General features: G+C 45.2%; 1 protein-coding gene and 1 pseudogene across 1 annotated transcript; both read left to right on the forward strand.

Moving 5' to 3' along the window:
- The first annotated feature begins 59 nt into the window (after positions 1-59).
- LOC100724941 (cocaine esterase-like) lies at positions 60-10994 on the forward strand. Its single transcript, XM_013154931.2, has 13 exons — positions 60-157; positions 1339-1454; positions 3595-3799; positions 4290-4431; positions 5149-5282; positions 5363-5621; positions 6038-6136; positions 6411-6551; positions 6673-6753; positions 6981-7125; positions 7945-8082; positions 8612-8684; positions 9129-10994. Exons 2-13 carry the CDS (start codon positions 1379-1381, stop codon positions 9313-9315), a joined length of 1680 nt encoding a protein of 559 aa, XP_013010385.1. The 5' UTR covers positions 60-157; positions 1339-1378; the 3' UTR covers positions 9316-10994.
- Positions 10995-11128: 134 nt separating this feature from the next.
- Positions 11129-12402, forward strand: LOC111757434 (low molecular weight phosphotyrosine protein phosphatase-like; annotated as a pseudogene).
- The last annotated feature ends 11813 nt before the right edge of the window (positions 12403-24215 follow it).

Below are 24215 nucleotides of genomic sequence, written 5' to 3' on the forward strand. Positions count from 1 at the left end.
CCTGGGAACAGGAAGAGGCGTGGCGTAGCTACGGGGTCGTACGAGGCACATTCGGCGTTTCCTGCGCTCAGGCGCGACTTTAATAGAACTGGTGGTTTTGGCGTGCAGACCGCTCGCATTCAGAACAATGAGAAGGAACCCTAAGACACTGAGCCGTGTGAGCCCATTGGAAACTGTGATATAGAGACCAAGGACAGTTGTCCTGGGATACTTAAGAGCAGTCCGAGGTTGAGCCCCACACCCCTTTCTCCGGGAAGTTAGGCAGAGCTGGAGCTCAGGTGCCCAGGCTGACTTCCCTCTGTTAGGGCAAGGTTCTCCGTATTTAGAAGTCTCCTAATGATTTCCTGCCTGCCCCATAGAACCATAGGTCCTGGAATTACCTGCCAGGAACATGATTTGGGATCTGGCAGGTAATTATTAGGCGAATCAGTGACAGTGAAGTCGACCTCGACTGGAGAGAGTACTGTGAAACCCTTCCCAGACCCTGCCTGAGTGAGTCATTAAGAAGTGCCACATTCACGTATGCATTTCAAAAGTAGAGCAGATACTGAGAGCCAGAAGAACCGGCACTCTCTCAGACCACGGACTATAAAGGAGGACGGACCTGTGAAATGGGACCCAGTAAAATATGGGTCTGAGTCCTGAGTCTCAGTCCAGAAAGCAAGGAGGCGCTGTCAGGATGAAGGTCACAGTCACAACTCCCTGCCTATGTTCAAGTCCTTCCATTCTTCCAAACCGACATTCGATTCCCTTCTCCATCTTTGGGGGTCTGCATCCCAAAGCTCTTCAGGCAGCACTCCTGGGGTCTCCAGTTACCACCTCTTGTTCCCTCCTCTTGACTCTCACCATTCTCTTCCAGTCTGTGACTGCAAAGACAGTAGGCATAGTGGCTTCAGTTTTGAGAAGAGGGGTTCCTGGTAGCTCACAAAGACTGCAGAAGAGGAGGTCACCTTTGAGGAGGTCAAAGAGAGCCACAGTGAGGTGGCCGTGCTCCACCTCTGGCTCCTGGCTCCCTGGATCTCTGTCTACCTCTTGTGCATTCTTCAACATCCACCCTGCCCTAGTGGCTTCAGTTTTGAGAAGAGGGGTTCCTGGTAGCTCACAAAGACTGCAGAAGAGGAGGTCACCTTTGAGGAGGTCAAAGAGAGCCACAGTGAGGTGGCCGTGCTCCACCTCTGGCTCCTGGCTCCCTGGATCTCTGTCTACCTCTTGTGCATTCTTCAACATCCACCCTGCCCTACCCACCCTGCCCTACCCACTCAATGCCCTGCCTACTTCCTGGGAGGTTCAAACTCCATCCAGGACCAACCCATGCTTCTGTTTCTTGGTGAAACACAGCTCACTGCATAGCAGAACAGAAACTGGCCTGCAAACAGACATGCAGATGGACAAGCTTCCTGCGTGGCTGAACTCTGTGATCTGTGGGCTCCTGCTTCTCTTCATCTGCAGCCAAGGTGAGATCCCTTTAGGGGGTGATAAGGACTGAGGTCTCATTTGCAAACTGCAGAGGGAGAACCTGACTCAATGGATGTGAAGTTCCAGGGAGGGAAGTGTTGGTGGAGATGACAGACTATATTGTGGGAATCCAGGGCCCACTGAACACCCCAACCTGGTAAGTGCCCATTGTGAGTCTTGGAAGAATAGAAAGGGTTAGAGCTAAGGATATACAATACTTTAGAGGGAGGCAAGTATGAGAGCTGTGAGGATTACCGGGAAGGCAGGTCAGAAGCTTCCTGAAAGGGAGCTGGAATTCTGGACATTTCAGCCCTGTATGTGTAGCTGTTGTGATAGCTGATCCTGGCCCTCAGGTGTAAGAACAATTACAGCAATAGCTTCCTGATGCCATTGGCTTCTAAGAATGATACCACCTTTGCTAGAGAAGTACCCTGAAATTCTATGGAGGTGCTTCAGGCAAATTTACTGGCTTTGAAAAAGACAGAAGCCCCAGCCACCATATCCCAATGCTGAACTGTGAGAGTTCTGGGTTCCTTTCTCTCCATGTCCCAACCTACGGAAAAGCATGGCATAGTTTCCAGGGCAAAGGTGATGTACTCTGTGCCTGCCAGATATTCTCCAGGCTCTTAACAGTTGCTGATATCAGTATAGCTCCATGTGCAAGGTGTGTCTGCAGCTCTTGACCTTCTCACTCAAAACCTCCTGGTGTGGGAGCCAACACTCTGCCTTCCCCTTCTGCAGTCCAGTCTTCTCAGGAGGAGCCACCACTTACCCCTCAAGGCACACTCCGCTAGACTTATTTTCTTACCTGCTAATGACCAGGCTCTTGGTGGACACTATGACTTCTAGGCAGGAAGACTGGCCAAATCTTCTTGATGGCTCCTCTTTAAACATTCTCTTGGCTTGAATTTATGTTCAGTATCATAAGTGGGCACAAGAGTTGTGCTCTACCTAACTCTCATCAACTGAGACCTGCTGGTTCCTTCAAAGAGAACATCAAGGTCACAGGATTTTACATGCTGTGCCCAGGACTCTACCTAAGAATAGATGTGGGTACCCAGTATCCCAACAGGGACATTGCAGCAGGTTTTGTCCTGTGCTGTAACAAACATCAGGCATCAGTGTCTGGTGTCCACAGTGAACAGAGATCTCGTCTGGAAAGATCTTTAAGTGGCATGTTACCAGAGAAAAGAATGTACCTTTAGAGTTGGAAAAATGTTAAACTTCCCTGTCTGCTGTCTAGGAGTGACTGCCCTGTCCTTAACTGCTTCATGTGTCACAGACGTGCTTATCCAAGTGGACCTGCTGAAGGGATAGGAGCATTAGATCTCCAGAATGTTTTAGGATATTTTTTTCTTATGAAATCTGGATTTCTTAGGCAGAGCCTGAGACCACTGGAGGGAGGTGCCACCTGATGGAGATGACAGCTTCAGGGGAGCATGCATGGGTACTTCCCCATGTGACTGACACTTCCCTACAATCTGAAGCACAGGAGAATCAAGGGTGATTGAATGGTACCCAACACCAAGTGGGCATCCCGTCAGATAGAAGAGTTAATGAACACTATGTGCTCATCATCCATTTTCAACAATTAATAGGCATTTAGACATCCTAGTTTTATCTAGACTGTTAGATGATAATTAATTGCTTCCTCCCCTGCAGACCCCGGCCAGAAGCAGGCTGGGCTTATGATTTGGTCACAACTGCATCTCTTTCTCATAACTTTCCTTACCATATCCCTTTTTGCAAGCAGGTGTAAAGAAGTGCTTTCTTTATGTCATGCCACCTTAGGCAAGAGATCTTTGAGGATGGGGATTTTTTCATTGATTCCTAAAGTCCTCCCAGTACCCTACAAGGACCTGGCAGGGTTAATGCAGAGGAAACTGTCTGCATGAGAACCTTTACTGGAAGGTCCAGGGCTGAATTGATGTGACACCCCAAGATTCTGTTGGGTAGTCTTGGGTAATCTGTTGGATAGTACGAGAGTGTAACAGTCAGAATATGTCTGAAGCAAATGTTTTGCAGATCAGGCTCCCGGCCAAGGCTGAGCTGAGGGTGGCAAGGAGGTGACCATAATCATAGTGTGGAAGACAACTAATTGTGCAGAACCAACTCTGATGTGCACCTCTCTGTCCACAGCCCAGGACTCTGCCAGCCCCATCCGGACCACAAACATAGGGCAAGTGCGGGGCAGCCTTGTCCACGTGAAAGGCCCCAATGCAGGGGTCCACACCTTCCTGGGAATTCCCTTTGCCAAACCACCTGTAGGACCTTTGCGGTTTGCACCTCCTGAAGCCCCTGAGCCCTGGAGTGGTGTGAAGGATGGGACCTCCCACCCTGCTATGTAAGCTGTCTGAGGAACTGGGGAAGTTCAGCCCTTGGGAGAGTTTGGGTGCCCTGAGCTCAGAGTTAGGCTGAAGTGGTTCTGCCATCTAAATCCTACAGCCAGTTTTCCTCTACATTGGGCAGGGGGATTCTCACTATGAGCATGCTAGGCTCCAGAGGATAGAGGAACTATGTTAGATACTTGGCTCAGGGTTTGGGAGCCTCGTGGTATTAGCTTTAGGTGCTGAAGAGAGGGGCAGAGACACATTTCTTTCTCTTTGGGTTGTGCCACATGTTCTGTGATATTGAGAAGGTCTCTGAACAAGATTCAAGTTAATCTGTGAATCTTGTAAGAACATCTGACCCAGCAGCAGATGCAGCTGATCTCTCAAGAGGACAGTAGTGCTAATCCCTTGGAAACTCTACTCTCTGTAGTTACTGTGCCAACTGACAGGGCAAGGTGCCATGGTCTGGTTCTGTCTTGGAATAACTGTTGCTATTGTCACCAGGTGTCTGCAAGATACTCACATCACTGTTTCAGGGGGTGAGAAGTTATTTAATTTGACTGCACCTCCTCTCTCCATGTCTGAGGACTGCCTTTACCTCAACATCTACACACCTGCCCATGCCCATGAGAGATCTAGCCTGCCTGTGAGTGTCAAGCCACGGTCAGCTTGGGTGTGGGAGGACATTTCTTCTCCAAGATTAGAAGGTGGCGTCTCCAAGATTAGATGTGACTTGGTGATAGACATTTGCCTATAAAGCACAAGGTTTGTGGTTCAAGGCCATGTACCACAAAATCAAACAAAACTGAAGGAGAATAAGATAAGAATGGACATGGTTAGCCTGGTTCTGTTGCAGTGTGGACCCTGCTGTGAAACCTTCTGCTATGGAGGCCAGGAAGGGCTTCTCAGCCAGACTGGGTAACTGACCCCTAGGCTTTAAGTCATAAAACCCCAACTGGTACCAGAGATTGGAGGTCTTGGTGTCCAAGAGCTCTACTTTGAAATCACCCAAGAACCCGGATGTGGTTTATCTGTTGGTCCAGTGAAATAACATTTTTATTAGTGATTAGGCAGGATAATATCAGAAAACCCCCAACCCCCTTTTTCCATTGTCAAGGGTTCTGAGAGTAATAGATCTAGGCTTGGAGTACTTGACCCAAAGTAAGAAAGTCCTGGTCTATCTGACTGAACGTGGGTCTTGTGACACACCCAACTGAACTTGTCACCCATGCTTCAGGTATGTGATCTTACTAGGGTCCTCTGTAATAGTTGCAAAGAGGCTAAGCAGTGAATAGTGTATGAGGAGGCCAGATGGTATTTGGGCTGGGCAAAAGTCATATGTCACAAGTCTTAATTTCCCCAGGTGATGGTATGGATCCATGGCGGTGGGCTGATTGTAGGCATGGCTTCTGTGTATGATGGATCCATGCTGGCAGCTTATGAGGATGTGGTGGTGGTCATTATCCAGTACCGCCTAGGTCTCCTGGGCTTCTTTAGGTAAACCTGGGGTTAATCTGGGAAATAAGGCTGAGCAGAGAAAGGACAGGCCTGTCATTACTGTCTCTGCCACTTTTCAGCACTGGAGACCAGCATGCTACTGGCAACTGGGGCTATCTGGACCAAGTCGCGGCCCTACGCTGGGTTCAGCAGAACATTGCTCACTTCGGAGGCAACCCTGACCGTGTCACCATTTTTGGCGAGTCAGCAGGTGGCATAAGCGTGTCCTCACATGTCTTATCTCCCATGTCCCGAGGACTCTTCCATGGTGCCATCATGGAGAGTGGAGTGGCTGTGATGCCTGGCTTCATCTCCAGCTCATCTGAGGCTATTTCCACAGTGAGTATCCTCAACCAGCCCTGCTCAGGACTCCTCTTTCTTCCCTCACTTTCAGATCCTCTGATGCACTGTCATTCAGTGGGAACAATGAGGGCAGTTGAGGTGCCTCAGGAACTGCTGCCTTCTTAGGAATTGCTGAGATCTTCAAGAGTGAGAGTCTACATACCTCTACCTCTAAGAACCTGAGTGTGTTCTGTGGTTAGCAAAGTGAACTCATGAGGCACCAACTATGGAACCATGAAAACAACTGTGATGGCCCCTCTGGCTGAGACTTCTGATCAGCAGGGGAGATAGAAGAGTTTCATACAGGCAGCAATTTGTACAGGGCATCCTGTGAAATTGGAGTTTACCTGCATCCAACTGAGTCCTCTTCCTACTTGGAAGGAAGAGCCAGTTTCTGCCTGAATTAATTTCAGATGGTGGCCAACATATCTGGCTGTGGGGTTGTTGATTCAGAGGCTATGGTGAGATGCCTACGTGGCAAGAGTGAAGAGGAGATTCTGGCCATTACAAAGGTTGGCTGTTCTCAGATATGGTTGAGGGGGGGTGATACTGTCTGAGAGCATGAGTCCCTTTTATTCTGTACTAATAGTCACATATGCATGAGTTGCTGTCCATGCATTCCTGTATGGGAAGTGTGCATAAAGATGTGCTAAGTCAAGGGTGGGATTCCTGGGGTGGATGTGAGTACCCTAGGGTGGTGAGTTAAAAGGGGGTAAAAACAAGTCATTTGACAATAGAAAATATCTGAGACCTGACTTGCATCCCTGACCTTGAATACTCCATCAGAACTTCATGGCCATTCCTGCTGTAGTAGATGGAAACTTTCTGCCCAGGCACCCCCAGGAGCTCCTGGCCTCTGCTGACTTTCAGCCTGTCCCCAGCATTATTGGTGTCAACAATGATGAGTATGGTTGGATCATCTCCTCGGTAAGGCCCAGTCCCAAGCCCTCAGTACTTTGGGATATGCATTTGGTTTGTAGGGGTCCTGTGGGTTATCAGGTACATGCTGATCCTACCCTCAGCTCTATACTATTCCTTCATTATCCAGGTTATTGGCTCTGCTGACAGCCAGAAGAAAATGAATAGAGAGTCTGTGCAGGCTGTTTTGCAGAGCATGCTAACACAATTGGTAAGGCTCCTGTGTGCCTACCTCAAGACACGCTCAGATTCATGCTCATGCAGGTGTCTCATCAAACAAAAGCTGAACCATGTATTTGGTTGTGGGAAGGGTCACCCCAGGAATTGCCCATTTCTTACAATCCAAAGTCCATGACTCATTACTGTTTTCCCACCCTAAGCTCCTTTCCACACCCAAGAACCTGCCTAACCTGTCTCTCTATGATGTGCCTGAGCTAGATGTTGCCTGCTGAGTTTGGTGACCTGTTGATGGAAGAGTACATGGGGGATAATGAGGACCCCCAGACCCTCCAAGTCCAGTATAATGAGATGATCGGAGACTCTATGTTCGTGATTCCTGCACTCAAAGTAGCACATTTGCACCGTGAGTACATCTGTAACTGAGGTCTCACTTCCTAAGCAGTAGCCTAGAACTATGAGTCCCAAGTGAGCTCCGTGGAGTCCAGGTCTGGCCTCATATTTTATTGAGCTTCTAGTGCCAAGTACTTGATGGTCCTCATCTCAGTAAATCTTTGTGGTTAAATCTCAAGCAAAAAAGAGTAATTCTGGAGGGTCACAGTTCCTGATTTGTGCTCATCAACAGATGAACAGATAAAGAAAATGTGTGTATATCATAGAATATGACTTAGCTATAAAGCTGAAGGAACTCATATCATCGGCAAGAAAATGGGTGGCACTGCAATTCTTCAGTAAAATGAGCCGTACACAGAATGTCACATAGTATATATTTTCTACAAGGGAGAAATATGGAGGAAAAAGGGAGAGGTGACATAAAAGTAGGAAAACTAGTAAAGGAGAGGAAGGGAATTGGGAGGGAGGAAGAAGGAGGAAAGTGGGAATGAGGGAGAATGATCACTATGTTGTACACATGTACAAATATGCCAAAATGAAACCCACTAGTCGGTTTATCTAACATGCACTAAAAATTATTTTCCTACCTGATGTGAGAGACAGATACATTTCTCATTATACAGTGAAGAAACTGATGAGACTGACAGTCAGTGAGCTACCCGAGCTGCTCAGCTGGGAAGTCCAAGGTCGTGGCTTATCCAAGGCCCTTGCCTTTGTCCCTGCTGCAGCCTGGGGCTCCTTCCCAAACTGTTCACTTAAGTGTTTCATTACCAAGGGTGAGACAGAAGCTCTAGTTAAGCAGTCACTAAGTCACAGCTGTCCACACCTTCAGGTTCCCATGCCACCGTCTACTTCTATGAATTCCAGCATCCTCTCAACTTCCTCAAAAACACCAGGCCACCCCATGTGAAGGCTGATCATGGTGATGAGGTTCCCTTTGTCTTTGGAAACTTCTTTTGGGGTAACCAAGGTGAGTCTCTTTGACATGCAGGAACAGGCTCTAGCTGGGTCCCTGAGTTGTGACTTTACCCATAGTCCAGATGAGCAAGTTGAGGCCCAGAGAGAGGTCGGGATCTGTGTGCACTATCTTAGAAACTTATCTTAGATCTGTGTCCACATCAAGAAAGTGTACTGGGATTAGAATCCAAGCCCTTGAACTCAGTGGTCCCTCCTCCAACTGTCCTTATCTTGACTATGTGGTCCAGCATGGGTGAAAAGGGAAGAGGGACTGTCTCGAAGCATATTTGTTTTTTTAGTGACTTACCAGAGTCAAAGGAAGAAGGGACTTTCTGGGCCCACACTGAGCCCTGGACCAATTCGAATAGAGGCTGAGATGAAAAAGGTTGGGCAAGGGGAGGGGTGGCTCTAAGGTAAGTGGAAAAGGAGAAGACTAGACCTGATCTACAGCTTAGTGATGAGATTGGTACATGAATGTGCAGCAGGGTAATGTGATGAGCATCAGTCCAAGACCTGGGCTTTTGTCCTCCTTCTCCCTGCAGCTCACTTCACTGAAGAGGAAAAGCTACTGAACAGGAAGGTGATGAAGTACTGGGCCAACTTTGCACGAAATGGGTGAGGGAATACCCCCCCCCCTCAGTGTTTGCATGGTGTGTGACCCTATCAGGTGCATCTCTTACCTGTAGGGACTCTGTTAGCATATGTGTGTCCTTAAATCGTGCATTGACTCTATTGCAAAATCAAGAATTGTGTGGACAGAGAAAGGGGTCTTGCCAGTACAGGTCACTTATCTGTCTTCCAGTGACCTGGTGGTGGCCATAGTACTGTGGTTCTGTCACAGCCTGCTTCTAAGAAAGAGGGGCAAAACAGGACTAGTAACCCTGTCTCACATGGAGGGGACACTAGTGGGATGTCCTTGTTCTCTGTATCAGGAAAAGTTCCCTTTATTTCAGCACTTGCCAGCTTAGCTTCCAGTCTTGATGCAGTCAGCGCACTCGGGAGGGGCTCAGCAGGACTCAGACTGACCTCTAACCCTCTGTTGGGAGGGTGTGTCCACAGGAACCCCAATGGTGAGGGCCTGCCCCACTGGCCTGCACTAGACCATGAGGAGCTGTACCTGAAGCTGGATATTGAGCCTACTGTGGGCCGTGCCCTGAAGGCCTCCAGGCTGAAGTTCTGGACAGAGACCCTGCCCCGGAAGATCCAGGAGCTAAAAGGGGCTGGGGAGAAGCACACAGAGCTGTAACTCCCTGTGTGGGAGGGAAGGGTGGGCGTAAGTGCAGGTAGGGTCTGCCTATACACACCCACACACTCACAGCCATTCATCCTTCAGCCATCCATCCATTCAGCCCTCGCTGCCTAATGTTGCCAAGCCTATCTTGTGTCTTATGATTTGTATCTAGAAGTCTCTCTAAAGCCTTAAGTGGTCATAGCTGGGGTTTTCAAAAGATTACTGGATCTAGGGTATGTGACGCTAGTATTGATTCATGGTGTGATGCTAGATTAAGGGTGCCCCACCCTGGGTGTGACTGATACCTGCCATGAGAGTGAGTAGTCTGGGTAAGATATAAGGGACAGGATATAAGGGATATAAAGCTTGCTGCGGTCACTTGTCATTTGCTGCTTGCTGCCTCCTTCCTGGTGTGAACTATTTCTCCTCTGTGATTCACCTCTGCCATGACAACTTGCCTTGCAGCCAGTCAACTATGGACCTAAACCTGTACACACTGTGAGCCAAAATAACCTTTCCTCCTTTAACTCTGGGTGTTGGGTATTTTGTGTCAGCAAAAAGAAAAGTAACCAAGATACCCAGGAAGCTGTGGATGGCAAGTCCCAATGGACATCCACTTTCCTCCACCTCCACACTGGATCTGGACCCCTTTTCATTTTCTTACTGTATCTTCATGCCTCTACTTTTTGACTTACCAGCCCCCGCCCTTGCCTGAGATGAAAGTGATGCCCAAGAATGTTATCCGCACCTGGGTGTCAAAATTCTTTTTACCTCTCAATAATTCCATCTGTGTTCATATCTATATAGGCCAACAGAAAGCCAGATTACATGAACCTAGGCTCTTTGTATGTCCAGGCTGCTGTAAAACAGTATCATAAGCTGGGTGGCTTCTAAACAGCAGAGATTTGTTTACAGATCAGGAAACTAAGAAGTGGACAACAGTATACTAGCAGACTTGACTTGTTCTCTGGCTCATAGATGCCACCTTCTCACTGTGGCCACGCTTGGTAGAAGGGGTAAAACAATAGCCCTCATGACCTTATTACCTCTTAAGGGCTTCACCTATCTGACCATCAAATTAGAGATTAGGTTTCAGCTTTTGAATCTGGGGGTTGTCACCAGGTTGAAAGAGCATACCTAGAGTTCTCCAAGGTTGCCAACTACTGAAAATGTCTTTATTCATCCCACCCATATTAAATATCACCTACAATTAACTTGTCAAACAACTCACTCACCTCTCTTTCTGTCCAGAGAAGTTACAGGCTCCGTTTTTGTGAGAGTCAGTACTGCTAATGTCCGCTTGCCCTTGGAGCCTGCACCAGTTGGTTCAGGAGAGCAGCCAGGTCCTCAATGAGTGGTCTGTTGAAGTTTACTCGTTTTCATGGTTTCTGCCGACAATGTTAGGTCCACATATACGTGATCATTGTGGACCAGCAAAAAGGTTTCTGTCAGATGTTCTAGAAGTAGTATTGGAAAGTCTACATATGTATAGCTGAGAATATTCCATTCCCTGGCTCCCTGGTGGTCTCTACACTCAGGCAGATTTTGAGAATTCCCCTTGAATTTTTTGCAATGAGGAGAATTCCTCCTTATTATGTGTTTCCTATCATTTTTGGTCATGAGTGTGACTAGTTTTCACTTTATTGTTTTTCCTAAACTGTTTTTTTGACTCTCCAATAAAAACTTATTATGTATTTGTGTCTCATTGTACAGGTTTGTAAATTGTGTTCAAACTGCTTCTTTGTTGCCCCCAAATACTTTCCCTATGTTGAAATGCTATAACCCTTGCCCCATATTCTGAGATACCCTCTTATGCTCCAGTAGCAATCTTTGGCCAACTTGTCATCCTGGGACACTCTTCCCTCTTTCATCCACTACATTTAATATTAAATATAGTGTATTATAATTGTTAAAACATGAAGATGTTCACATTACTCACCCTGCACTCCAGGTGGCTGATAAGGAGCACATTAAGCTTGGGCCGAGACACTTGGTAGAGAGTAGAGACCTCATTTTCAGTGCATCCTCACTGGCACATATGGTGATACTTCAATGTGTCCTAGAAGAGTTATTGAAATCTCGTTGCAAACATGCCTCTGTATGGTTTTCAGTTCCTGTATTGCACAAGTTACCCTAAAAGAGGGTTCCTTGGATATTTCTTAGATCTTAGTAATAACCTTATTTTAAGAGCTTTATTGTATGATAATTTAAATAGAATTAAGTTACCCATTTTACTTGCATAATTTAGTAAATGTAGGAGACATCCAACCACTACTATATCATGTTAAAAATGTTTTATCATTGCAAAAGCTCTCCTCATGCCACTTTATAGTCATCACTGTGGTTTCTGGCAACCACCTAACTGCTTTCTCTGGTTCTGCTTTTCTCTTTCTGTAATATACAAAGGGAATCTTTTGTGATGGTTCTGTCACTTAGCATGTTTTTGAGATTCAAGCTGTACTTCTTTCCTTCCACTGTGGGTGGCCTTCTATCACACGTCCTCTCCCCAGGTGATGCGCATCTGAGTGACTTCTGTACTTTGCTATTTTAAACAAAGCTGTTCTGAACACTTCCAGTCATGTCTTTGTGTGGTACACGCTTCTGTGTGAGCCCTTAGAGTGGAGATTTCTGGTGCAGTGACAGCATGGAAACATGGCCACGCCTGGGCTCACACCAGTGCTGTTTGTGTATCTAGGTAACATTTGCTGGGCACCCACAGCAGAAGCAGTTTTCAGAAATCTTGTAACTGATTAAAGCATTTCTAACAACTGGAGCGTAAACTGTGTGGCCATAATCCATTTATGAAGTAAAAAACTCCCCTGACTTTTAAGGGCAGAGTTGCATGACGAAGCATTTCATCCCCATGAGTAACACTGCCCAGCAGGTTACCACAGAGGATTTCACCAGGTTTGACTAAATACTGATATGGTTGAAAGATATTTGAATAGATGAAATAGTGAGGATAAGAACTGCAAAGCTAAAATTGAACTACTTGGGTGATCTGCAAAATCAGCTATTACTGAAGATTGTGTCAACGACTCTGAGCTGCTGTACCAACAGTGTGTCTGATGCTGCAAATACTTCCTACAGAAGTCCTATTAGGGTTGGCAAGGTCTTCCTACCTAACTCTGCCTTCTTGATCCTGTGCACAAGCTCCAGGCCCTATGTATTTCTTTTGCTGCCCTGATGTTTTTTATCTTAAAAATAATTATAGCTTGATGTGGTGGCACACATCTGTAATTTCAGCACTTGGGAGGTTAAGGCAAGAGGATCACTGGGGATTTGAGGCCGGTCTGGGCTATATAGTGAGTTCAAGCCAGTCTGAACTGATAACGAGCCTCTGTCTCAAAAAAAGATCCCCCCCCAAAAAAAACCCCCAAAACAACAACAAACTCAAACAAAGACATTGTAAGCACAAATTTGTTGTATTTGCAAAGGAAGCATTTATGGGGTACAGTAAGTGTTCTTAAACTGATTGAACCTCTCACTTGTTCCTATTTACGAAAGAGTGAAATGGATATAGAATAGCAAAATGGCACAGTGAAGTGAAAATGATTCAAAGGCCCACATCAGCCTCTGAGCCTCTGAGCACAGCAAGACCTGGATAGTCTGCTCCACCTTGAGTGAGTGCAGGGCCAGTGACCTCTGCTCTGTTGTAAACTTCTCTCTTCACAAGCCACTAAGAGAGGCATCATAGCCCCATCCACAGCAACTATTCACCGACATTAACAGTGTTTTAGCTCATGCACACTCATTGTGCATATTTGTGCAGGTGTATTGTGAGGATAAGGTGATTTTCACACTTGGGATGACAGTTTGCAGTGGTGCACATATTTCCATAAATGCCCATCAGAATCCTCCCCCTTGCTTCTAGGAACACTTCTCCCATCATTCTTGCCACTTTCTGAAGCAGTTCTGCTGCTCTTCTTTCCGGAATGTAGTTTAATTGCACTATTTTGGCTGTGTCCACATCTGAGTTAATTCTGAGCCTTTATTTTTCAAGGTCATTTTGACCTTGAGGAAGGGGGAGAAGTTTCATAGTTTTGGCTCTGGCTAATGAGGTGGATGAGGATGCACGGTCATGTTTTTACAAGTCTGTCCTGTTGGATGGCCTTGGCAGCGGCATTCACCATTTTGATCACAGCTTGTAAGGATTTGAAGTGGGAAGGCTTCTGCAGCTGCTCTAGAGAGTAGTAAGGTATGTTCCAAGTGAGGGGGAATTTTTATTTTTTTGGTAGGATGTGTATGTGCGTGTGCGTGTGTGTGTGTATGGCAGGTTTTCTTTTGCTGAATTAAGCTTTTTTTTTTTTTTAAAAAAAGAACCCTCAACTGCTTATTTTGATCACACCTCGTACATTTAAATTAGGAAACAGATTGGTGAAATTTATCTTTAGCATTTTTAATGTTTGTTGGTTCTGTTTAGTTTATTTCATAAGGATGTTTGCTAGTTTGCTGCAACTTGAACCACTTTCCTCTACAAATTTAATTTGATCCAAAGAGAACAATACTTATATGCAGTTGGCCTTATGGACAGTTGAGTGATATGTCTGTTTTATATGCACATATAACTCAAATGTCAAATATTAATTGGCTTAAGTGTAAAACATAAGTTAAAAAGTTGGAGAAATTTCTGATATGTTTGTAGGCTCAAATATTGATATGTTAACAATTTTAATAAACAAATATAGGTAATTTCATTGCAATCTCAAATCCATATGGATATCAGAAAAGGGGACCCAGCCAACTATGAGTCCAGCAGGCAAGGAAGAACTTTCAGGGTAAAAGGTACAGTCAGACCTCCCTGCCTTTGCTCAAGCTGTTGCCTTCAACTCCATTAAAGTCCAGTCCCATTCTCAGTTTGAGGGGATCCTTTGTGCTCTTTTAGATTGTGAGTGTGTCCAAGAGACCTCATATTTTTAAAAGATGATTTGATCACGGAGGTGCTATAGCTGAACTTGCTGTTCGAAGTTGTGATCAGGGGTTCTGGGTCACTGAGGGCATGACCCAGAAGGATGTATCTCTTCTCAGATGCCTCTCTTCTCTCTCTACTTCTTGTGGCCAGCTTCAAGGCTATCCAGGTCCTTCTATCATGCTGTTTCTGCATTATAGCCCACTGAGTATGGACTGAAACTTCTGAAATTGTGGGCCAAGATAAACACCTCTTTTAAGTTGTGAGTGTCAACTATTGTGGTGAGGGAAGTGATTAAAATACTCCTGTGCCTCCTCAGAGCAGTCTCTCAGCTTCTCCAACTACAGTTTCTTGCTCCCTCCTCTTCCCCTCTAACACTATCCTTGGACCTAGGGCTGCAAGGTCAGTGAACACAGTGATTTCAGGCCTGAATTTCAGGACAGAGTTTCTCATATCCCACTTGATCTGTAGAAGCCACATGGTGCATTTGAAGGAAACCAAAGAGGACCAGAGCAGAGGGGAGGTGACCATGCCCTGCCCTGCTGGCCACTGGTTCCCAGAGACTGCCCGCTCAGTGTCATTTCCTGGCAGCACCCTCTTGCCCTGCCCATACAACACTCTGCTTACTCTCTGCCAGGTCCAAACTCCAACTTGGCAAGGCCCTGCTTGGCTACCTCTCAGTGAATGCAGCTTACTAAGCCGCAGTGCAGGAACTGGCTTGCAAGCCGATCATGACCATGGGGCTGGACGTACACTCTGGAGAACTGAAGGTACCTGGTAGGCTCTTGCAGCTGTGGCAGGGATCATGCCTTGGCCTGACAAATTGTGCAGAGGCAGAGCTTGAGACTTCCAGAGGGAAGATGACCCTCTGGAAGGAAGAGCTGGTAGAGATGACAACAAGAGAAGGTGAATCTGACTGACACCTCCCTGCACAGAGAGGATCATGGGTGACTGAAGAGTGCACAGCATGCAGGATGGGTCTTGTCTGGGTAGAGAAAAAAGTTAACAGATTCAAGGTGCCCATTTTCTACTTTCAGCAACTAGAACATGGGCAGCCAACAACTAGAACATGGTCAGGTGATTTTCAATTGCTTTCTCCCTGCATGGCCTCAGCCACAAGCAGGCTGGGCATTTCACAGTTGTCATAGATGCAAATCTTTCTCGTCACTCTTCTCACAACATGATCATTAGATGGAGGATGCTTTCTTTATGTCATGTAACCTTGAGGGCAAGAGTCCATGAGAATGGGAGATTTTTTCCATCAACTCCCCTAGTCCTCCTTGTGCCTCGTAGAACCTGGTGGGGTTAGTGCAAAGAACCCTCTCCCCTCAGTGCATGAGACTCTTTGCTGGATGCTCCTGGGCTTGAATGGCAGTGTCAAGTACTAAGGAGCCTGACTGGGCCTGTTGGCATAGGTTGGGGACAGACCCAGTGATGGGAAGGAACTGAATGGAAAAGCCAGGAAGTGTGTGAAACCAGAATTTTCAGATCAGGCTCCCTTGACAATGCTGAGTTAAGGATGGCAAGGAGGGGGCATCTGAATAGACAGACCCAAATCTAAAGTGTGTTTTCCTGCTGCATCCCATACCTCTACCAGTCCTATTAAATCATAAACATCAGGCAGGTGTGGGACAGCTTCATTCACGTGAAGGGCACTGATGTGAGGGTTCACACTTTCCCAGGAATATCTCGAAAATTTGCAAAACCATGAGTAGAATTACCACAGTTTGAGCTCCATGAAGCGTCTGAACTCAGAAGTAGTATGAGCAATGGGACCTCCCATCCTTTGAAAGCTCTCTGGGGAGCTGGATATATTCAGATCTAGAAAGGGGTGTTTCTCTAAGCTCTGGACCAGGCCTCTGGGGTTCTTTCATCAAATGCTCACAATTAGTTTTTCTCTGCATTGAGGCTCTCAGTGGGCTGAATAACTCTGCCAGGATTCATACTGAGGGCTTTGCATCTAGAAAGTTTTATATCCAGGTACTCAAGAACAAAGCAGAAATGTTTGTCTCCAGATCTGAATAATGCCCAGAAGTTCTCTGCTATCAGAAGTGGCATCTCTGGGAGAGGTTTGGATTGTCTCTGTGAACTTGTCACCCCTGCCACCAAAGTAGATGGAACAGATCCCTGAGACAGGCAATAGTGGTGGATCTTTGGGGACCTCATTCTCCAAAATCACTGTGTCAAGTGACAGGACCTAGTCAAGAAGAGTGTATTCTTATAACTAGAGACTTATAGAGACAAGGTTCCCAGAGAGCCTGGACTTTGTATGAGGGACATACCACTGCTTTTTTGTGAGAAACTAACCTCCATTTATCCATGCAGTGCCCATGTGAGTGTTTTTGCATGTTCGGGACTGAATGAATACAGAGATTAATGGAGAATGTCAATATTTTCACCCAGTAGTATTCATAGAAACACCAGAGTGAGAATTTCCAAGCTCCAATAGGAGTGGAATACAAGACCCTCAAGAGCCATGAGCCCTCTTTGAAAATCTGTACCCCATCCCAGGTTTCTCAGAACTTATCACTGGTGGGGAGATGGTCAGAGACTATAGAGAAGGATCATGAATAAACAGGCATCAGTGAAAGAACTGCGGGTGGTTTGTAGCAAATCTGAAACCAGGGACTAGTTTCTACAACTGCACAGCTTCTGGAATAAGGTTCTACTGTTGGCACCAGGTATCTGCAAAATGCAGATGTAATGAATTCAGAGGGTCTGAACTTTTTGAATTTGACCCTACATCTCCTATCCCCATGTCTGAGGACTGCTGATAGATGTTATAACTGAACATCTATCCACCCATGGTGATGAGGGCTCCAACCTTCCTGGAAGTGTCAGATTGTTGTCAGCTGGCTTGGGCGAAAATTTGTTCTACAAGAAGATTAGCAGGGATCTACAGATGTATCTCAGAATTAGCACCATTGTCCAGCTCTGGGCTAAAGCTGAACTGAGACAGATAGTTGGGGTGGTGTTGTAGTCAGGGCTTGTGCAGGAGAACAATTAAAATCAGGACATGGAATTTATAATACTATTTTATGATGGTCACCCAGAGTTATCACAAAGTGCCAGAAATCTATCCACAATACCAAAGACATAGGCTATTTAGCCAAGGGCCAGAATCCCACAGCAATGTCCTGCATGAGTCCAGATGAAGATCCAGAGCTCGTGACAATGCCTTCCACTAGACCAGCTGGAGGTCAACTGCCCACAAGAAGGATTCATGCCAGTCTGTTTTATGGATTCATGCTGGGAAGGCCCAAAGGTCAGCGGTGGAAGCCAGAAAGTCTATGTCAGAGGGTTGAAGGAGATGTGCTAATAGGTTAAGTGTTCTATACTGGAGCTGAGAAGTCACACTCAAAACAAAGACCAGGGCAGTCCTGAAAAGCACCACAGCCATCCTCAGTGACTTGGAGGCCCCAAACTCCTCCGATGATAAGCACAGTCGAGTACATGCCAGGAAACCAGCATGATGAGTTCATCTTGGAGATTCAGTGCACACATCTTCCCCTCTGGAGCCAGGAGGCAATGCTCAATGTGTGGACCAGAGCTTCTCCAGGAGAACCAATGGTTCAAACAGCACCAAGTAGGAGAACTCACAACACCTCAATGCCTTAATGCCTTTCTTCTCCTTCTCCATGTCTCTATCCTTGGGTGGAACATCTATGCTCAGCACCATGATGATTTAATTCTGCTGACATTAAACTGACCAATAATTTAATCTATAACAGGTGTTGGTGGAGGAAGAAGAGGAGCAGGAGGAGGAGAAAACAGAGAAGACAGAAATGTTACAAAAAAGCTGCCTCCCAACCCCATCAGGTGCCAAGTACCAAGGTGCTTGACCCTCTCCCACTTCAAACTAGATGTTGCCTATTGTATTTGGTGACCTCTTGATGGAAGAGTAATCTAGGGACAATCAGAAACACAGACTCTCAAAGGCTAGTTTTAAGATATCATGGGGAGCTTTATGTTCATGATCCCTGCACTGCAAGTAGCATATTTTCAGCAGGAATTCACCTGCAAATAAAGTCTGATGCCTAGGGGGTAGCTCAGAGCTGTAGGTCCCATGGTGTGTAGTAAACAAGTTCACACCTACATTTTGGTTGAGCCTGTGTACTAGATAATTTATGTGCTTTGTCTCAGTAGGTCCTCATAGCTAGTACTGGAGGCAAACAGCTCTCTCACTGTATAGATGAGGAAACTGAGCTTAGTAACATTTAGTAAGTTTCCCAAAGTGCTTACCTACAAAGTCCAAGACCTCATTTCAGTCTCCAGATTCAGCCAGCCTTGAACTAGCTATCTCTTGTCATCGATGGCAAGGGAGTTTCAGATAGAGGCAGGGGAGTTTCAGATAAAGTATCACTGCAGAATGTCCTTCACATGTCCCTGGGTTTTCATGGCTCTGTCTACTTCTGTGACTTCCAACACTGGTCCAACTTCAAGTATGTAAATGCTACCCTCCAACAGGAAAGCAGAGCATGGTGATGAGCTTCTCTTTGCCTTCAGATGTCCCTACAGTCACAGAAATGGTCTCTTGATCTGAGGAGCTAGAATGGGGCTCCAGTTGGGTCCTTGAAGTGTGACTTCCCTTACTGTCCAGATAAGGAAACTGAAGCTCAGAGAGAAAGTGGGATAGCATTTTAGAGCTCAAAAGTCTGTGTTGGAATTAGAATCAGAGCCCTTCTACTCTACCTTTTGCTTCCTCCATCTGACCCCATCATGACCACAGTGTCCAGCATGGGTGCAGAGCAGAGTACCTCAAAGGCACCATTGCTTCTTGAATGACTTCCAGTTTTATACTAAAAAGTGACTTTCTGGGCCATGGACCACCCCACGATCACTTATCCAGAGGATGGGATGAGAAAGGACAGGCTGAGAAAGGAGGTCCTGGGTCTGGGGTTTGTGGGAGAGGAAGGGACCGGGCCTGGGTCCAGGTTCAAGCTGGAGCTGGATGACTGTGATATATGAATGAGCAGCAGAATGGGGGTTGATAAGGATCTGGGCATTTGTCTTCTTCTTTTCTGCACTTGATCTCATTAAGGAGGAGAAGCTTTGGGGTAGGAAGATGATAAAATATTGGGCCAATACTGCTTCAAATGCCTGTATGTCCCCTTACTGTCCTGGAATGTCCAAGAAACTGGAGGTGCCAGGAGGGATTTTTCAGGCAGACTTTAATGGTGTACAATCTCAGCCATTAGAAATGCTCAGAACTAGTCTTAGCCCCAAACCAAGGACAGGTCTGCTTTTATAAAACTTGTGACATCAAGTAAGTAGGCATACAGAAGCAAAACAAAGGCAGCTAGTCATGTAAGCAACTAACTGTATCTTAGCCTTGAGAAAAAACACCCTGTACATCTCAGGATGCTAGGATCTGTGTAGCCTGTTCATAACCCCATTTGTTAGTTTTATTGGTGCTGGTATCCAGCAATCATCTCTAAGGGAGAAGATTCCTATGGGAGAACTACCTGGAGCATCTCCCTTATCAATGAGAAAAGCACAAGCCCCAGTGACAAAGTGGCAAGTTCACCTTCCTGAGGGACGTGTTGCCCGAGGACTTGCTTGCCTGTGCTGGGAACATTTTACAGAGGGAGAAAGAGGCTAAGTTTCTCTCCAAGTTCTGCTTTATTATCTCAACTTCCTCAGACACCATGAACATCAGGTACTGTCCTTGTCTGTGGTGACCTCATTAGCATATGTGTGTCTTTACACATGATAACATCCTCCCAACTCCAGGTTCTATATGGACATGGAAAAGGAGGGACAAGCTGTGGTTCTGTCACAGCCTGTCTCTTAGAATGAAGAGAATACAGGCCCTTTCATCCTTTTGCACTAATGGGAGGCAATTGCTTTTTTATATCAGAAACTCCTGTCCTTATCACCATGATTCCCTTGGCCAGCGTGGCTACCTGGCGTGACCCAAAAATCAGGGTTCTGAGATCTGAACTCTGCAAGGCTCAGCCTGCCTGCCCTGCTTGCTGGGATGGCACATTCATAGGAACTCCAAGTGAGGGTCTGCCCTGTGGCTTACACTGGATCACAAGGAGCTATACTTGAAGCTGTATGTCTAGCCTGTTGCGGGCCATGACATTGAGGCCTCCAGGCTGAGGTTTGGGATGGAGATCCTGCTCCAAATGCTCCAGGAGCTAAAAGGGGGTAAGTAGTAGCATACAGAGGTAGGGTGGGCAGGCTTGAGTGCACATTGCCTTTGCTTGTGGTGTCGCATGCCCACTGAAGCACCCCTGTTGGCTCTATGTTGACATAACAGTTCATCCACTGTATATCAACTCATTCAGCTAACATTTGTGAAGAATCCACTGCATAATATTCATTTCTAAGAGTGGCATGTGTTCCTTGTGTTAGACACACTCAGTATAGTCCCCACAAAGCTGTGGATGGATGAGTCCCAATGGACGCTCACTTTCTTCCATAACTCATTGGCCCTGGGCAACTCCTCCCTTCCTGACATCACCTTCTTCCTGCGCTGTTTCTTCGTCTCCTAACCCCCAAATTCTCCCTACTTTAAGCAGAAGTTTTATGGAATTTTGCTTTCACCTGGGTGTCAGAAACCTGTACCCATCCCTCACAAATTCCCCGATGTTCTCAGATCTTTGGAAACCCAATAGAAAACCTCATTACCTAAACACTAGGCCCTAAGTACAGTTAGGCTACTATAATAAAAATATCATAAACTTATACAAAACAGATACTTAATCATTGTTTGGAGGTTGGAAAATTCAGCTCAAAACTCCAGCAGACTAGGTGTCTAGTGAGGTTTTGTTCTGACTCAGAGACGGCACTGTCTCACTATGACCTCACTTGGTGAAAGGAACAAACAATAGCCATCATGATCTTATCATCTCCTGAGGACTCGCTTCTCTTACATCACATTGGAGTTTAGGTTTCAATATATGGATGTAGCTTATACAAACTCGGAAGACCACAGCATTTAGAGCTTGCCAATATCAGTCACTAAGTTTGCCAGTTATTGAAAATGTTCATACTTATAGTCCCCTATTTTAAATGCCATCTATTACTAACACTTTAAAAGCCTCATCTCTATTTGTCCTAAAATGGTGAATGGATTAATTTTTGAGATAATCAGGGCAAGGCTTGTTCTCTGGTTATCCACGAGCTTTCCAGGATGTCAGCTATCTGCAGATACCATGTGGTTCACATTTAAATGATCATTGCCCATCTGCAAAGAGCTTTTACTGTAAGACTTTTCTTTGGGGTGACATTGGTGGTCAGATGGTCCAGACATGTCTAGCAGAAGAGATTTCTGTCCCCTATTCCCCTTGCGAACCCTCCTTCCAACAGGTATCCTCTTTTCTTTCAAAATTTTCCTGTAAGTATCCTGACCACTTGGCCATCTCTTACTCCCAATGGTTGTTTCTGTGATTTGCTTTCATCCTCAAGTAATTTTTTCCTTAACTCTTCTGCCTTCCCCCACCAAAACCATCCACTCTCCACAGGTGTCAAAATTGTGCTCATTCTGCCTGGGAGGATTGACAGCTGGTGGGCAACTTGTTATCACCTTGCTGAACTGATTCAGCGTGATGCTGAATGTGGATGGCCCACCTGAAGATTTTTGATAACTACATAAAAAAGAAGAACCGAAGAGGAAGAAGGGTGTTGTTGGTTCTCATGTTGCTACTGCTTCTCCTGGAGAAGCTTGCTGAAGTTCTTTCCTGATATGAATGTGGCTGTTCTCATCGTCAGATGAGCATTGTTATCAATGATGACTGAGGTTCATTTTGGGGGAGCTCTGGTCCTTAACTTTGAACATCACTTTCTGGCTCTGGAGGGGAAGATGTGTGCTCTTCAATCTCCAGGAGAAACTTGTCACACTGGTTTCCTGATACGAGCTTGGTTGTTCTCGTTGGAGGAGCTCAGGACCTCATTGTCATTGAGGATGGCTATGGTACTTTTCAGAGGGAGCCCTGGTCCTTACTTTGAATGTTGCTTCCTGGTTCCAGTGCAGAACCTTCAGCCTACTGGCACAGATCCTTCATCCCACTGGTACAGACTTTCTGGCTTCCAGCATTAACCTTTGGGTCTTCCCAGCACAGATTCATGAAACAGACTTGCATGAGATATTGTCATGGGTTCTAGGTGTCTTCAGCTAGATTCACACACGATGTTGTCATAAGATCTGTGTCCTCAGCTGGATATTTTGGGATCTTGTGTGTGACAGATTTCCTGCACTTTTTGTATTTGACACTTTTGGTGACTTATAAAATAATTCTATAAATTATGTGTCTTGTGTTAAATTGTTTTCCTTGCAATTTTTGACTACAACATTGCCTCTAATCCCCCAAAGCATTTTTTTCTCCATCTTAAAGAGGTCAAAGCTATCATCTCAGAGACCCTTGGCTCCCTCTGTGCAGCAGTCTGTGACCAGCTTGTTCTCCTGGGCACCAGTTTTCCCAGGGGGATCATCCTCTTTATTTCATGCATTACACTTAACCACAGAGCCTCTGAACATCTGGGATGCCAGATGAACATCTGGCCTTGCCCATCCTGAATGCCAGATAGCAGACAAAAACAACATTAAAGCTGAGGTAACCTGAGCTCAGAAATCAAAGGTATGTACATTTTAGGACGCAAGGTCTAATGCATACTGCTTCCACCATGTTCTGAAAGGGTTATTGAACTCCTGCTGTGAACACATCCCAGTATGTTTTTTAGTAGAGCAGATGCACAGGGAATTTCCCCAGTGCAAATTTTCAGTACATTTTTTTTTTTTTTTGGAAATTTTAGGAGTCTTCTAATTTTTTAGAGCCTTATCATAAAATAATTTGCATAGACAAACTCAACTACTTTAAAATCATAATTTGGTAAATTTGAAATGTGTGAGACTGCTATCACCACCACATCAGGTATTAGACTGATTCTTTTACTCTAGTGACGCTCTTCATGCCCCTTTACAGTCAGCACTGCCCTCCAGGCTGCTCCCAACAAACATCTGTTTTTCTGCAGCTATAGTGTGCTATTATAGAAAAGGCATAATTTGTAACTGGCTTTGTGACTTTACCTAAGTTTTGGTATTCAAACTGTACTTCTTTCTTTTTATTCCTCCCAGGAGATGCACACATGAGTAACTCTCAAGTCTGGATATTTTTCATAAAGCTTCTCTGAATGTTTCCAGACATGTCTTTGTGTGGAGACACGCTTTTGTTTCCTTTGAGGTAAAACCTTGACAAGGAAATTGCTGAGTCATGTGAAAGCACGTTGACCTTTTCAAGAAAATGCCAAAGTCTCTTCCATAATGACTTTATCATTTTGCTTCCCCACCAGCCATATTTAATGGAGTCAGTCTTTCCATATCCTCACTAACCCTTGGACCTGCGGGTCTTAAATCTGATCGATACATAGTGAGAGTTTTCTCATTGCTGGTATTTCCCTAGAATTTTAGCTTGTCCTTGCGTCTTCCTGTTTGTCTCTCTTTTTTTCTAGAGCACCATATGAGGTGTAATCAACAAATACATAAATCTTTTTAACAAAAATGTTGAAAATATATTACACTGAAAGACATTGTCATTAATCCCATTCAAAATCTTCCCTTTTACTTTGTATGTTTTTTATTTTAAAGATAATAAAATCTAACAAAACAGAATAAGTCCAATCAAAACAAAGCAGTGAAATAGGTACAGAATTTAAAAGCAGGATGATAGGAAAACCACAATGCCTACTGTACTATCTCTTTTTTATTTTAGAAAAAAAAGGCTCAGGAAAGAAAAATGAAAAGCAAAAGAGACAAACAAACAACAACAACAAACCCACTACAATAACAGTATACATTTACAAAACAAGATGATAGGAATTTGACAATGGTTGCAACACTGCATATTGTTACCTTCAAAGGGGTTGCTTAGAATAACAGATATAGACATGTAAAATTGATCTAATCTTATGAATATTAACTGTTCTTTTTTCAGTAGCTAATATAATTAGTAGTATAGTCATTTTAGCTATCATATGTGCTATCATATATATATATACAAAT

Source organism: Cavia porcellus, unplaced genomic scaffold (genome assembly GCF_034190915.1).
Source record: "Cavia porcellus strain 051 isolate PalLab524CR breed Dunkin Hartley unplaced genomic scaffold, mCavPor4.1 scaffold_4, whole genome shotgun sequence".
Classification (NCBI taxonomy): domain Eukaryota; kingdom Metazoa; phylum Chordata; class Mammalia; order Rodentia; family Caviidae; genus Cavia; species Cavia porcellus.